Source organism: Erythranthe guttata, chromosome 8, assembly GCF_056151865.1.
Source record: "Erythranthe guttata isolate IM_541 chromosome 8, IM_541, whole genome shotgun sequence".
Classification (NCBI taxonomy): domain Eukaryota; kingdom Viridiplantae; phylum Streptophyta; class Magnoliopsida; order Lamiales; family Phrymaceae; genus Erythranthe; species Erythranthe guttata.
In genome coordinates this window covers 4,088,436-4,100,682 of record NC_142540.1, presented here as the reverse complement: position 1 = coordinate 4,100,682, position 12,247 = coordinate 4,088,436, and the positions used below count along the sequence as shown (strand labels likewise).

The 12,247-nt window shown below is 35.7% G+C and overlaps 2 protein-coding genes across 6 annotated transcripts; one reads left to right on the top strand and one right to left on the bottom strand.

The window, feature by feature from the left end:
• Nucleotides 1-272: 272 nt before the first annotated feature.
• LOC105974309 (ubiquitin receptor RAD23c) lies at nt 273-5,259 on the bottom strand. 4 transcript variants are annotated; one of them, XM_012999379.2, is made up of 12 exons: nt 5,006-5,259; nt 3,531-3,692; nt 3,149-3,196; nt 2,404-2,483; nt 2,255-2,302; nt 1,974-2,148; nt 1,662-1,802; nt 1,491-1,559; nt 1,358-1,405; nt 1,158-1,264; nt 989-1,067; nt 273-547 (listed from the first exon to the last, which is right to left on the bottom strand). In XM_012999379.2, exons 1-12 carry the CDS (start codon nt 5,069-5,071, stop codon nt 431-433), a joined length of 1,140 nt encoding a protein of 379 aa, XP_012854833.1. In that variant the 5' UTR covers nt 5,072-5,259; the 3' UTR covers nt 273-430. The 4 variants fall into 4 exon arrangements, with proteins under 4 accessions (XP_012854833.1, XP_088677842.1, XP_012854841.1 ...); XM_088821716.1 differs by having other exon boundaries at nt 1,491-1,802; nt 5,006-5,202; XM_012999387.2 differs by lacking the exon at nt 3,149-3,196 and having other exon boundaries at nt 5,006-5,200.
• A 1,555-nt stretch (nt 5,260-6,814) lies between these two features.
• Nucleotides 6,815-10,738, top strand: LOC105974281 (ALG6, ALG8 glycosyltransferase family). 2 transcript variants are annotated; one of them, XM_012999349.2, is made up of 7 exons: nt 6,815-7,326; nt 7,468-7,931; nt 8,303-8,486; nt 8,608-8,715; nt 9,146-9,307; nt 9,773-10,025; nt 10,120-10,738. In XM_012999349.2, the coding sequence occupies exons 2-7, from the start codon at nt 7,498-7,500 to the stop codon at nt 10,560-10,562; spliced, it is 1,584 nt and encodes a 527-aa protein (XP_012854803.2). In that variant the 5' UTR covers nt 6,815-7,326; nt 7,468-7,497; the 3' UTR covers nt 10,563-10,738. The 2 variants fall into 2 exon arrangements, with proteins under 2 accessions (XP_012854803.2, XP_012854810.2); XM_012999356.2 differs by having other exon boundaries at nt 7,012-7,326; nt 7,468-7,948; nt 8,362-8,486.
• Nucleotides 10,739-12,247: the final 1,509 nt, after the last annotated feature.

Below are 12,247 nucleotides of genomic sequence, written 5' to 3'. Positions count from 1 at the left end.
TAAGTAGCAATAAAATGGAATTTTGTACACATAACTATCTAATTCAAAAAGTCGATCAAAAAAGTCGGTTAGCTAAAAACTGTAAAAGTTGAGGCAACGTCATATTTCACCATTTTATGAAGTCAATTTGTGTTTCACTTTGGATGGCCAAGGTATAAAACCAATCTGAGAGTGTAACAAAAACTGCAGGAATCTTGCAACTGGCTAAACTAATGCAAGTCCAACCATTAAAAAATGTACGCTACACTGCGTTCTGTAACGAAAACCAATCAAAACGAGAAATACTTTTAAGGAGAAAGTGTATTGTATATTTTTCAAAAACTATATCTCATGTTAAAAATGATAATTTTTTGGAAGGCAAAATATATTATATATTTGACATTATAAAACCGAGAAAAGTTAAATTGCAAGTATTAAAGTAGATGTTGCTTCAGTCGTCAAACTCGTGCATATGATCTAATAGGTAGTTGGCAGCAAGCTCCTCATTCTTGTTGCATGCGAAGAATACTTCCAATACCAAAGCTCGGTCGAAACCCATTGCTTCAAGCTGCAAGTTAAAATACAGTGTTATTGATTTAGGCATAATTCACTTTATAATCTCTGTTATGTTATGTACTGCTTGACCTAAATGTTGCCAAAATCAAATAGCTACATGCAAATTGGAAAACGAACAATCTTAGAAATGGTTATATAGTGAAAACTTTTCATGGTATTCCGGAGACTTATATCAAATTAATGAAATATACTATGAAATGAGGTTTTCTTTTTCTTTCCCCTTGCCAACTCCGCATTTCATACACGACATGAGGCCATTTTACATTAATTTTGGTTGCTATGTTCGCATATTGCTGAGTTTTCTGATAACTCTTATGGCATGTAAGAGTTGCTAATTAGTATACGATGGGGCATAACTTAATTATCAAATTCATTACCATATTCAATTTTCATAGACAAGAAATGGGCAATATGGGGCAAACGAAACACTTACTCGCTCGATTGCTTCTCGCTCTTCCGCTGTAACAGCAACAGACTGTGGCATTGCTTCAGCAAGTTGACCTAATACGTTCCTAGAGATATCACGGTGGTCAGAAGATTTATAGAGAGATGAGCTTGGAAAAAACCAACAAAATAAGATGCAGATAATCCAAATTTCTCACCCATCCCCCTCGACAGGTTCGTTTATGAGCCGTAGGAAGTCAGCCTGATGGTCTTGAATCAATCGTACTAGTTGTGGATTTTGCTTTCCCAACTCTTGAAGCATAGGCTGCAAATATGAAAAAATGTCAATATTACAAGCAAAGATTAGTTGGCACACTCCTTAGAGATACAAAAATAAATTGCATGGTGAATTAAGTACCTGCAAGATTTGAGGATTGGCTTGCACCACGGCACGCAGTGCTTGAAACTGATGAAGAACATTTTATCTAATTAACAAATAAAATAAGATATCAAACCAATATAATTTCTTATAGGAAACACGTGTTTAGAACCTGTTGACTATTGCGAAGAAAGTCTAAGTTGTTGCCGCCACCTGCATTGGATCCCATGCTTGGTAGACCCTGGCCCGAGAAAGATACGAAAATTAAAATTGCATATTTTTCACAACGAATATTTTTTTTATTCTTTAACAAAGTGATTGATATCATAGACGAAATTCCCACCTGTGGAAAAAGATCTAAAGGATTAGAATTGGGTCCACCAGAAGGTACTGCTGGCTGTGTATCCTGGACTGGAGTCGTCGCAGGCTGCCCACCTGGAGGAGGTTGAGCCACAGGAGGGACTTCTGCTTGTTCTGGAATACCCTGAAAAATTAAACCCTTCACTTATAAACTAATGCTATAATTTTAGCTATATCTCAAAATTATCAAATTTAAACTTGCAAGTCATATGTTTCAGCTCTTTGGAAATTGAAAGTGCAGCAAAAGTACTCAGGCAAAATTCGGCAAAGATTATCACAGATGTTGGAGGCTCACAGAATAGAGATATTCAACAGCTCTCTCTGGGTTGTTAAATGCAGCCCGTAGAGCTCGAACAACTGTATCTCGATCCCAACTTCCTCCACCCATATCTATAATCTGTTGAATTGTCCCCTCCAAGTTAGTTCCAGCAACAAGATTTGACGCGGCTTCGCTGTACACATCTGTTGAGCTGTTTGAACAAAAATAAATCGACATATGAATATATTATAATATGCAGTGGAAGGGTAAATACTCCTGTCCGCATCACAGATAATAAACTGATAAAGTATACTAACGCAGTAAGAGTAGGCACAGGAACTGGAGCAGATGGAGCAGGTTGTGGGCTGCAAATGCAATAAATAAAAATTATAGATAATAAGAACAAACAAGTGAGGGAAGAATCTCATAACCACAAGCCAAAAACTATGCAATAAGATGAGCTCACATTGTAATAGTTGATCCAGGTGCCGAAACAGCTGCTGCTACTGGCTGTGCTGGCAGAGGTGTATCGTTTGCAGGTTGGATCTACAAAATTAAATAAACCAATACACATAATTTACAATATAAATCTCAAGATCAATATCTTACACCTAATCTACTAATCCTAAAAGAAACATTTATACACAGATGCCAATTTGAAAGCACACATACAATGATTGGATAAAGTTTAGCTTCTGATGGCAATCAAATAGAAGTTAATGAATCCTTTAGAAAATAATTTTTTGAGATCTAACAGTAAAAGAGGTCTATATTCATAAAATACGCCTTCTCGTCAAGGAAAAAAAATTAATTATATGCTGCAAAGTCCTCCAAGCAGCTTTCATCATGTGCAACCATAGCTGGTTTAGTTAAGTACAAAAGCGAACGGGCACACACTGCATCCACATATTGTACTTTGCCAAGACTAAAGTAGATGTATATAATAATGCAATAAGTAAGCCAGCATAGAAAGAACTGCCTCACTGAAACTGAATGTATGACATATAATCATTGCCATCGAGAAAATTATCAGAATCAGGAAGTAGAACTTTTGGGAATAAATATGCTTCGGACATACATAGTATACCTAAGGCTTTATTACAATTTGATAAACGGCAGGACTTCCCATTTTTTCTTCTTCTTTCCTAATTTATTTCTCTAATTTTGTTTGCCTGAACTGAGATTGTTACAAGCATATCAAAAGGGCTCACCTTACTCGATGGTGCAGCCGATGCAGTTCCACTTGACGAGGCTTTGTTCTACAAGAGTTTCACAATGCAGACACAGTCAGCAACATAAAAATATGCTGGATCTACATTATGTTTTTTTTTTTTGGTCAGTGTAAGAAACATTTATCTGCTTGAGGATGGACATAAGCCAAGGAATGATAAAGCAAGTCGGGATTATATACTATTTCACATCAGGTGATATAGGTATTTTCCTGCCATCATATATTTCTGTTAATGTGAGGCACATTTTAACACCTTGTCCAAATTGCAAATCATTATCGACAAAATCTTCATTCAATAAAAAATCACTTAGAAGAAAATGGTAGGAGAAGCACATTTTCAAGATGACAAGACAGCATATTACCTTGGACAACATAACCACGACAAAACTTTTTTCGGCGACTTTGTTCTCCTCAAGAGTGGTTTCATCCTTCAGAACTTTCCCTTGATGGATAAGCATCTGTTGAGCAGCTGGGTAAACATCAGATCCCTGAACAGTTTCTACATTCTTCTTCACATCTGCAACCTAAAATAATCAAGATAGATGATGAGAGTACTTAAAATAATATATATTTGAATTAGATATAAAATAATGGCAGATAGATGAAAATGGAATCTTGCTGACTACTCCTCTTCAAGAGAGCTTGTAAGTAGTTCTGCACAAATCCACGGGCAGGCAAATATAAATGAACTACATGCAGACTATTTATTTGATACAAGGGACCAAATTCCCATGCAAGTATGGATAAGAGTTGAAACACGAAGTTTCTGGTATCTTTATTTTTTACCTGCCAATAATATTGTCGTGATTCAGTGGTGTCAATTTATGATTTGGATTAATCGTTACAAAAGTAAGATACTGCTTTGAGCAATCCGTAACGAAAACAGAAGTATTTAATTGGGGATGAAAAATTACATTTAAAAATGGCTAAAGAACATCAAATAGAAAAGATATCTTCCAGGAAAACAAAATTGAATTAAATGAGACTGGTGCATTCACAGGCCAGATTTACGGGTTCCGAAATGCAATAAGAAAATGAGTCAAGTATCATACAAGATCCATAAAGATTTTTTCGTTGAAGCAATCTGCAAATATTGCGGTTAAGATTATCAAAAAGTAAGTCTATGAAACAAACATTTTAACTATGGAATTGGTGAAGTATACGATAATTTCTTCCAAACGTTATCTATGATATATTTTTGGGACTAATGAAATATTTCAAACCTAACACTATGACTAGGGTGCAAAGCTACTACCGATTTTGATTTTAGACGCACCTCTTCATCATCTCATACCCTATCTTTTATTTTTATTTTTTATTGCATGCTTGTGAAATCAACAATCTACGAATGATACGGCAAAAGAATTATAGTTAACCAAAGACCGAAAGCAGTCGGCACCAGTTTCTCCCTCATTCTTACTCTTCAGAAATTCAAGAACTAATATCAATTGCTTTAAAGTTTGGACAATATACAAGAAATTTTAAGCAGCACTAAATGGTATAATAACTCCAACATATGATACATACATTCTACACTATCTACCAATTAGAAAATTTCACATTCAAATTCCCAGGCAGAATGAAATTGCCTTTCTGAAAGGAAAAAATTAACTCCAATTGGTATAATAACAAATTCGAGAGAGAGAGAGAGAGAGAGAGAGAGAGAGAGAGAGAGAGAGAAATCTCAACGAACACCGAAAACGGGACAATTGATAAACCCTAATCACACTCCATTCACTACGTTTAAGCAATCCAATTCAAACACATGAGAAAAAAAACAAATGCAGATAAGATGTACAGAGAGAGTGAAAAAAAAGGTGAAATGGGGAATCCTTACGGTGTCTTCGGGTTTCACTTCGATCTCGAAGTGCGTGCCCTTCAGAGTCTTCACGAAAATCTTCATACTATTGCTTGATATTGTGCTTCTTTTGGTCCGTAATTTTCCACCGGAAAAACGCGTGTCCGATCTCCGGCCGCCGCCGACGGTGTGTGTGGGATGTGAAGAAGAAAAGTGACAACAGAGCCAGCTAGCCTGTCGCCGTTTATATAGGTTAGAGACACGTAATAATTAGGTAACAAATCACAACCAATAAACATTAGACACGTATGCAAATATTTGTTTTTAAGTGGGGTTAAATACATATTGCACTATTGTACTATCAATGTCACATATACCCCTGGATTATAAAATACGACAAATTGACCCCTCAACTTAACCGTAAACCCTCAGATCTCTAGCACCGTTAGTTTATGCAGCGTAGTTACTATTTTACTCTTACATTTATATGTTATATATAGTATTTTTGAATTTATTACTTCACCATTTTTTTTTAGTAGCTGCACACCGGTTGCATCGACAAGTGATTCTTGAAAACTATGCCGTGTAGTGTTTGTATGTAAAAAATGAAATACATGAATTTTGAGTTATAACTACGGAAACGTTTGAAATCGACAATTTATGAGCTGAAAATGAAATTATAAAATTTCAAAAATTTAAAAAGAATTTAAAATGCCATTTATAATAAAAGAAATTCATAAACTTTGGGTGATATTGGGAACAAAATTGCAAAATTTTATAAATTTAAAAGGAAATTATAAATAATTTTCATGATATAATATTTTCTTCCATAAAATTTGAGTGAAATTTTTAGGTTGTCGAAAATAAAATTAGAAAATAAACATGAAAATAATTGGGAGTAAATTGAGTACAAGAGAGAAAAGAAAAAGAAATAGAGGCACACCTTTTATAAACAATCACGAGGGTATTTTAATTCGAAATTATCCAACATGATCAGTCAACTTTGAAAATGGACTGATTCTTTAACATGACTTAACGGCATTGAACCACTTTATCGCATTTTGTATTAATTATGCGACGTTTGGTATGTATTAATTACAAATATTCGAACATGATAAAGAAAATTGCGCATTCCATCTTTCATTAAGAATATTTGTGTATTTAATTGCAACATATAAGTCAAAATTCATGTTTATTGTCGTGGATTTTTTTTAATCTTCATATTAAATGAAAATTTGATTGTTGATCAATACACTTATATGAGTCAACGTATAAATTTTATTTTTTAGATTATGTAGCTTAAATAATAAATTAAGTCAAATTTGATTTATTTTTTCCATAGAATATTTAAATATCATTAAATATAACAATTTGCGAAATAATTGAAACTATTAGTAGATTCTGTTCACTTGGATTTACTAAAATGGGGTGGTCGACCAAAACGACCAAATTCTCAATATTGACATTTATCGTCAATGACGTTCTATCTTCTTCAATTAGTATCTTTTACCGTCGAACAAGCCTTTAGTATGGGTAGCAACATCTTCAATGAAATGAGATCGTTACTACATGCGGAGATCCCCTTTTTTTTTTTTTTTTTTTTTTTTTAGTTTTTAAAAGTATAACTAATTCCTTCAAAAAGTAAAAAAATATTTTTTTTAAGTATTTTTAAAAATTGACTTAAAAAATAAGTATTTTCAAGTGTCTACAATAATTTTCTCAAAATTTTTTGCAAGTGTTTAAAAGTTTTCAAGTGTTTTTTTCAGTACCTCCTAAACCCGAACGGATCAAGTGGTTTGAAACCGGACCAGAACCGAATCGTGACCATGTCTAGGAATGAACAACTAGAAATACAAAACTATTGTAATGGGATTTAAGGTGAATAATAAAAGTAAAATGAATTAAGTGACAAAATTATCCTCCTTAAACTTTTAATATTTACCAAAAAAAATATATTGGGGCAATGTGCAATGACATTTATATTTTGAAGGGGTGATGTGATCTCCTTTTTCATATTTATAGGGGGTTTAGTGCAAAACCTTAATTCGTAGAGGGAGTGAGGTGCTATTATGCCAAGTAAAATTCTTCGTCTCTCCCCGATCCCCATCCCCGACTCTCTTTGGCAGTGGTAGTTACCCTCCGCCGCCCTCCGCCGACGATGCCTCAATCCACCGGAGGAACCAAGAGAGGATAAGCCTGCGGCTTCCGCAACAACCACCAGCTCAACCACAGCCGCACCGGAGAAATCAACCACCGCGGCGCCGCCGCACCGCTTCACCCAATTCCCCCCCCCCCCCCCCCCCCATAACGCCGCCGCATACCGTGGCCAATCGCTACGAGTGCAGTGTATTCGGTAGCCGGTAATTCCTTGCCAAGAAACTGTCTTTTCACAAATAATTTTACTGACCGGTTAATCTTATGAACCAATCACCCATGTGATTCTGGAATTACTTTGATTTCATTTTCCTTTACATTTTCATTTTTCTCGTTTCAAAATCCAGGAACCAAACGGAGCCTTACTGCAAATAACAATGGAGAACAGGAAGAAGAAGAAGATCGGCCCAAACAATCCAACAAAAACTGTATCTAAACCGGAACCCGAACCCGAACCAAACGCCGATATATGGTCATTCATCACCGAAAGAAGCACGAAATCATGGTTCCTGTGCATAAGCCTCTTCGCCGTTTTGATTCGCCTCGCAGTTTCGCTCCACCCCTACTCCGGCGCCCAAACGCCGCCGAAATTCGGGGATTACGAGGCGCAGCGCCATTGGATGGAGATTACGGTCAACCTTCCGGTCAAGGAATGGTATCGCAACAGCAGCTCAAATGATCTCGGATACTGGGGCCTCGATTACCCCCCTCTGACTGGGTACCAGAGTTATCTCCATGGAACTTTATTGAAATTCTTCGATCCTGCATCGGTTGCGCTCTTCACTTCTCGTGGATATGAGTCCTACCTTGGGTATGCTGATTATTCGAGTATTCACCTAATTTTGTGCTCCTTGATTGAAATGTGGATCATTATTGAGCGTTATACTGTATTTTTTTTAGAATTATCTTTTGTCGTGACGATTGAAGCGTCTGTTCACCATACTCTCCAAATTTAAGATTGTTTTTCAATTGCCCGAACTTAGCAGCTTGCGTAGGCATATCTACCTGAAATGATTCAATGAGCTGATGCAATATATTGGAATGTCGTGAGATTTTGTCCTTGCTACCAAAGAAATACGAATTGTATTTGAATATTTAGGGACTTCAAATTTCTCAATTCATCGGGAGCTCAAGAAACAATGTATACCTAATTGCTCTCCATTTTGTGATCTTTTCGTGTAGGAAGCTGTTGATGAGGTGGACGGTTCTGATGTCTGATTTGATGATATTTTTTCCTGCAGTGCTTTATTTTGTAACCGTGTATTACTCTGGGAAACCCGCTGGGGACAGAAGCAGCATGGCCTGGCACACTATAATGATTTTGTTGAACCCGTGTCTCATTTTGATTGATCATGGTCATTTTCAGGTATACAATGACTTGTACAATGAATTTTGTTATTTTGTCGAACTTATGATTTATTAATGTTTTTTTTTTCGTTTCTTTCTTTTATGGCGCTCTTTTGATTTCTCCTTTGTTTTGTTGTCAGTACAATTGCATTAGTTTGGGGTTAACCGTTGCAGCTGTTGCTGCAATTTTATCAGATAGAGACCTTGTTGGCTCCCTTCTGTTCTGCCTTGCTCTTAACCACAAACAGGTACTTTTCTATCCATGATGTCGTATTTTGTTCTATTATTGTGTGAAATAAAATTTTGCTGTACAATGGGATTATGAACTTTCTTAACGCGTAACTTGTCTCAACTGCTGGACCCCAAATCATAAACCATAGGAACGAGCATTATGCTCGCATCATTATCAGGTGTCTTAAAAGTTAAAAATAATATTTTGTCAATTAATTAAGGGATGATTCTGAAACACCTGAACATGAAGCAACCATGTCTCATATCTCAACCAGCAACTTACATAATGTAGACCGCTGACTTTTGCTCAAGCGGGATACATCTTAATTTATGATATTTTTTTTCAATATTTTGTTTATTATTTAGGTCACGTCGCTAAAAAATAGTTCCATTTAATTTAGTGTTGTATGGTGCGTACATCATTTCCTTTTCTTCTTTGCCTTTCAGATGAGTGCGTATTATGCACCTGCTTTTTTTGCCTATCTTTTCGGCAAGTGTCTGAGGCGCCAAAATCCGATCCTTGAGGTCTCGAAACTAGGTTTGGTGGTATTAGGGACCTTTGCTCTAGTTTGGTGGCCATATCTTCATTCCGTGGATGGTGTTTTGGAGGTACGTAGCTAATGTGTGCTCCATTGTTCCTTTTCCTATTCTTTAATCTTCAGTGCACTATAAAATTTACTGCAGAATGTAAAATTAGCTCTTCATTTTTTCAGTTTCGTTGGCGTATATACCCCTCGGATTCAGTTGTTAATGATCAGTCTCAATTGTATTAATTAGGAGATTTCTTTGCTTTGGCAACTTACATGGAGGTGATAAACATTATGTTTTAGGTTGTCAGTTACACCGTTGAAATATATGATGGGTATGGCCTATTGTTTGGCTTTTAAGATGGGAAGATGTTACGGAAGGACTTCCATTTTACAATCTTTAATGAATTTTTTTAGCTGATGTTAAATGGAATGCAACTATGCAAGTCGTGTCAGATTTCTTTAGATTGACGAGTTTCATTTTTCCCTTTCTTAAAATATTTGCGCGTGTTTGGCGAATCAGTTCTCAAATTGATTCTTGGAACAGGTTCTTTCTCGCTTAGCTCCATTCGAGAGAGGTATATACGAGGATTACGTGGCAAATTTTTGGTGCACCACTTCAATCGCCGTGAAGTGGAAGAGACTGTTCACCACGCAGTCGATGAAGCTTCTCAGCCTTACTGCAACCGTCTCCACTTGTCTTCCTTCTATGATTCAACTTATTCGGTCACCCACCAGACGTGGTTTTCTGCTTGGATTGATTAACTGCTCTTTATCATTTTATCTATTCTCATTCCAAGGTATTATAAACTACTAGCATCTTCAACTAAATCCGTCGTTTTTTCCTCCTTTTTTTTATTTTAATTCTCTGCAAATTGTGTTTAAATTTTACAGTTCACGAGAAATCGATCCTGCTTCCCATTCTGCCGGCGAGCTTATTAGCCTTCGAAGAACCGTTTGTTTTCCAGTGGCTGATATATTATGCTTTGCTATCAATGTTCCCTCTCTTAAGGCGTGACGATTTGGTACTTCCATATGCTGCTCTATACGCCCTTTTCGTACTTCTGTACTATGCGCCCCGTGGAAGAAAGGATGATGCGAAAAAGACTCTTTCCTTTTATTCCATTTTACAAGTAGTTGCTTTTGCCTGCTCTCTTTTCCTACATATCATCTACTTAAATATCACCCCTCCCGATAAATATCCTTTCCTCTTCGAAGCGGTGATTATGATTTTCTGCTTCTCTCAGTTTGTACTGATATCGATATATCTAAATACGAGACAGTGGGCACTAACTAAAAATTCCAGTCGACCGGACACCAAAAAGAAGAGACTCTGACTAGGGCCGGATTATTTTTCTAACTTTATTTCCGGTAATATTGTTATGATCTGAGTAATGGTAGGAAAAAAAGATTGTACTCATTTATGATCTTTTTCATGATATGCATGAATTAGTTACATGTGAGCTCATGCTTTGCTCGGTTATGTTGACTTAATGACGACTTAGTTTTTTTTTCCGGTTTCTTTTTTCTTTTCTTTTTTGTTTTTTTTGGGGATTTTCTTGTGTACACTTTCGACCGGTCAATTTGCTCGACATCTGATTGGCAAAATATTATGCATTGGGGGTGAGGACTGAGGAGTGCATCTTTTTCTAACAGTTAATTTTCAGTATGGGAAGTTATTATGAAGCCAAACCACATTGTTTATTACACATGTTAAGATCTCACCGTACATGTGTATTAAATTTCGCAGAGTTTATTTCGATATCTTATAAGTTTTTTCAAGATACAAATATTCTTTTCGGGTTTTATAAGTTTCTTTCTTTCTTTCTTTTTTTTTTTTTTTTAAATATCGCGAAGACTTCATAAATTTAACAATTGGAGAAAGATCACTAAGATGAAATGCTATATCTTATTACAACACTCATCATAGTCGACAAAATAAACTCAAGCTCGAGCTCGAGCCTGCAAAAACAGGCGAGCTCGGTTCGAGCTCGACTCGTTCACAGCCGTACGCATGATTGTATATATTCATTTAATTAGGGTTAAACATTGGAAGTTTGTAAAAAAAGGGTTAGAACACAATTATAGTGATGCCATCTTTATCTTTGATTTTTCAAATTTTATTTTAATTTTCGGTCACGTAGAGTAGTTGGGAGTTGGAAAATTGGCACACCTCCATATTTATTAAATAAATCAACTTCACATTAAATTGCAATAGAGAGTTGGTGCCGTGTTATTGATGACCACTCAATTCATATGCAAATCGATCATCAACTTGCTCACAAACAATTGTACCTTGGGTTAATTTTTATATATACTAAAAAATATCACTTGAAAACATTTCTTTTTAATTTCCTTTTAGTGTTAACAAACAATTTAATTATGTGGTCCAATTGTCATTTACGCGTGTTAGTTAGGCTAATCACTAATATAAACACAAGCACATGCATGTATACATGCAGTAAATTCACACTGTCGAACCACATATATAATTGTTCATTACATTTTTTTTTTTTGTACAAATGGGACTCGTACTTGAAAGGGAGATTGTGACTTTAGACTCTATATTCACCACTATCATTTTCATCAATAAAATGATGATTTAATTCGTTCGGAAAAAAAAAATATATACACGTACACACACACACTCGAAACATTACAAATATATATGTATGTATATATACACGTGTAGTTGGGTGAGTAACTTTTGTTTGTTCTTTAATGACTGAGTCATTATTTTTTATTATGCAACTATATATATTTAGATGGTGGTGTGATAAACTCTAATTATGCGTGGTCAGTGGCGCGCGGAGCCAGCATAAGGGCAGAAGGACTGTCGCCTCCTAACAGTTCTCGAATTTCTATTTTTTTATATAAAAATTTTAAAATACATCCGTGTATAATTAGTAGCATTGATATCCCTTACAAAAAAAAAAAAAAAAAATTCCTTCGGCCCCGCGAACTTAAAATTCGGCCAATAATAGTATGTGCGGTTGGTCTTAAAGTGGGAAACATCACAACA

What these genes read in the sequence shown, in the direction of transcription:
- LOC105974309 (XM_088821716.1), bottom strand. Translation starts at nt 5,071, where the DNA reads ATGAAGATTTTCGTGAAGACTCTGAAGGGCACGCACTTCGAGATCGAA. An exon ending in CTGTTGAATATCTCTATTCT is followed by an intron (nt 1,803 to 1,973) that starts GTGAGCCTCCAA and finishes TTAATTTTTCAG; the next exon opens with GGTATTCCAGAACAAGCAGA. An exon ending in AGCGAGAAGCAATCGAGCGA is followed by an intron (nt 548 to 988) that starts GTAAGTGTTTCG and finishes TTTAACTTGCAG; the next exon opens with CTTGAAGCAATGGGTTTCGA.
- LOC105974281 (XM_012999349.2), top strand. Translation starts at nt 7,498, where the DNA reads ATGGAGAACAGGAAGAAGAAGAAGATCGGCCCAAACAATCCAACAAAA. An exon ending in TTGCTCTTAACCACAAACAG is followed by an intron (nt 8,716 to 9,145) that starts GTACTTTTCTAT and finishes TTTGCCTTTCAG; the next exon opens with ATGAGTGCGTATTATGCACC. An exon ending in TTATCTATTCTCATTCCAAG is followed by an intron (nt 10,026 to 10,119) that starts GTATTATAAACT and finishes TAAATTTTACAG; the next exon opens with TTCACGAGAAATCGATCCTG.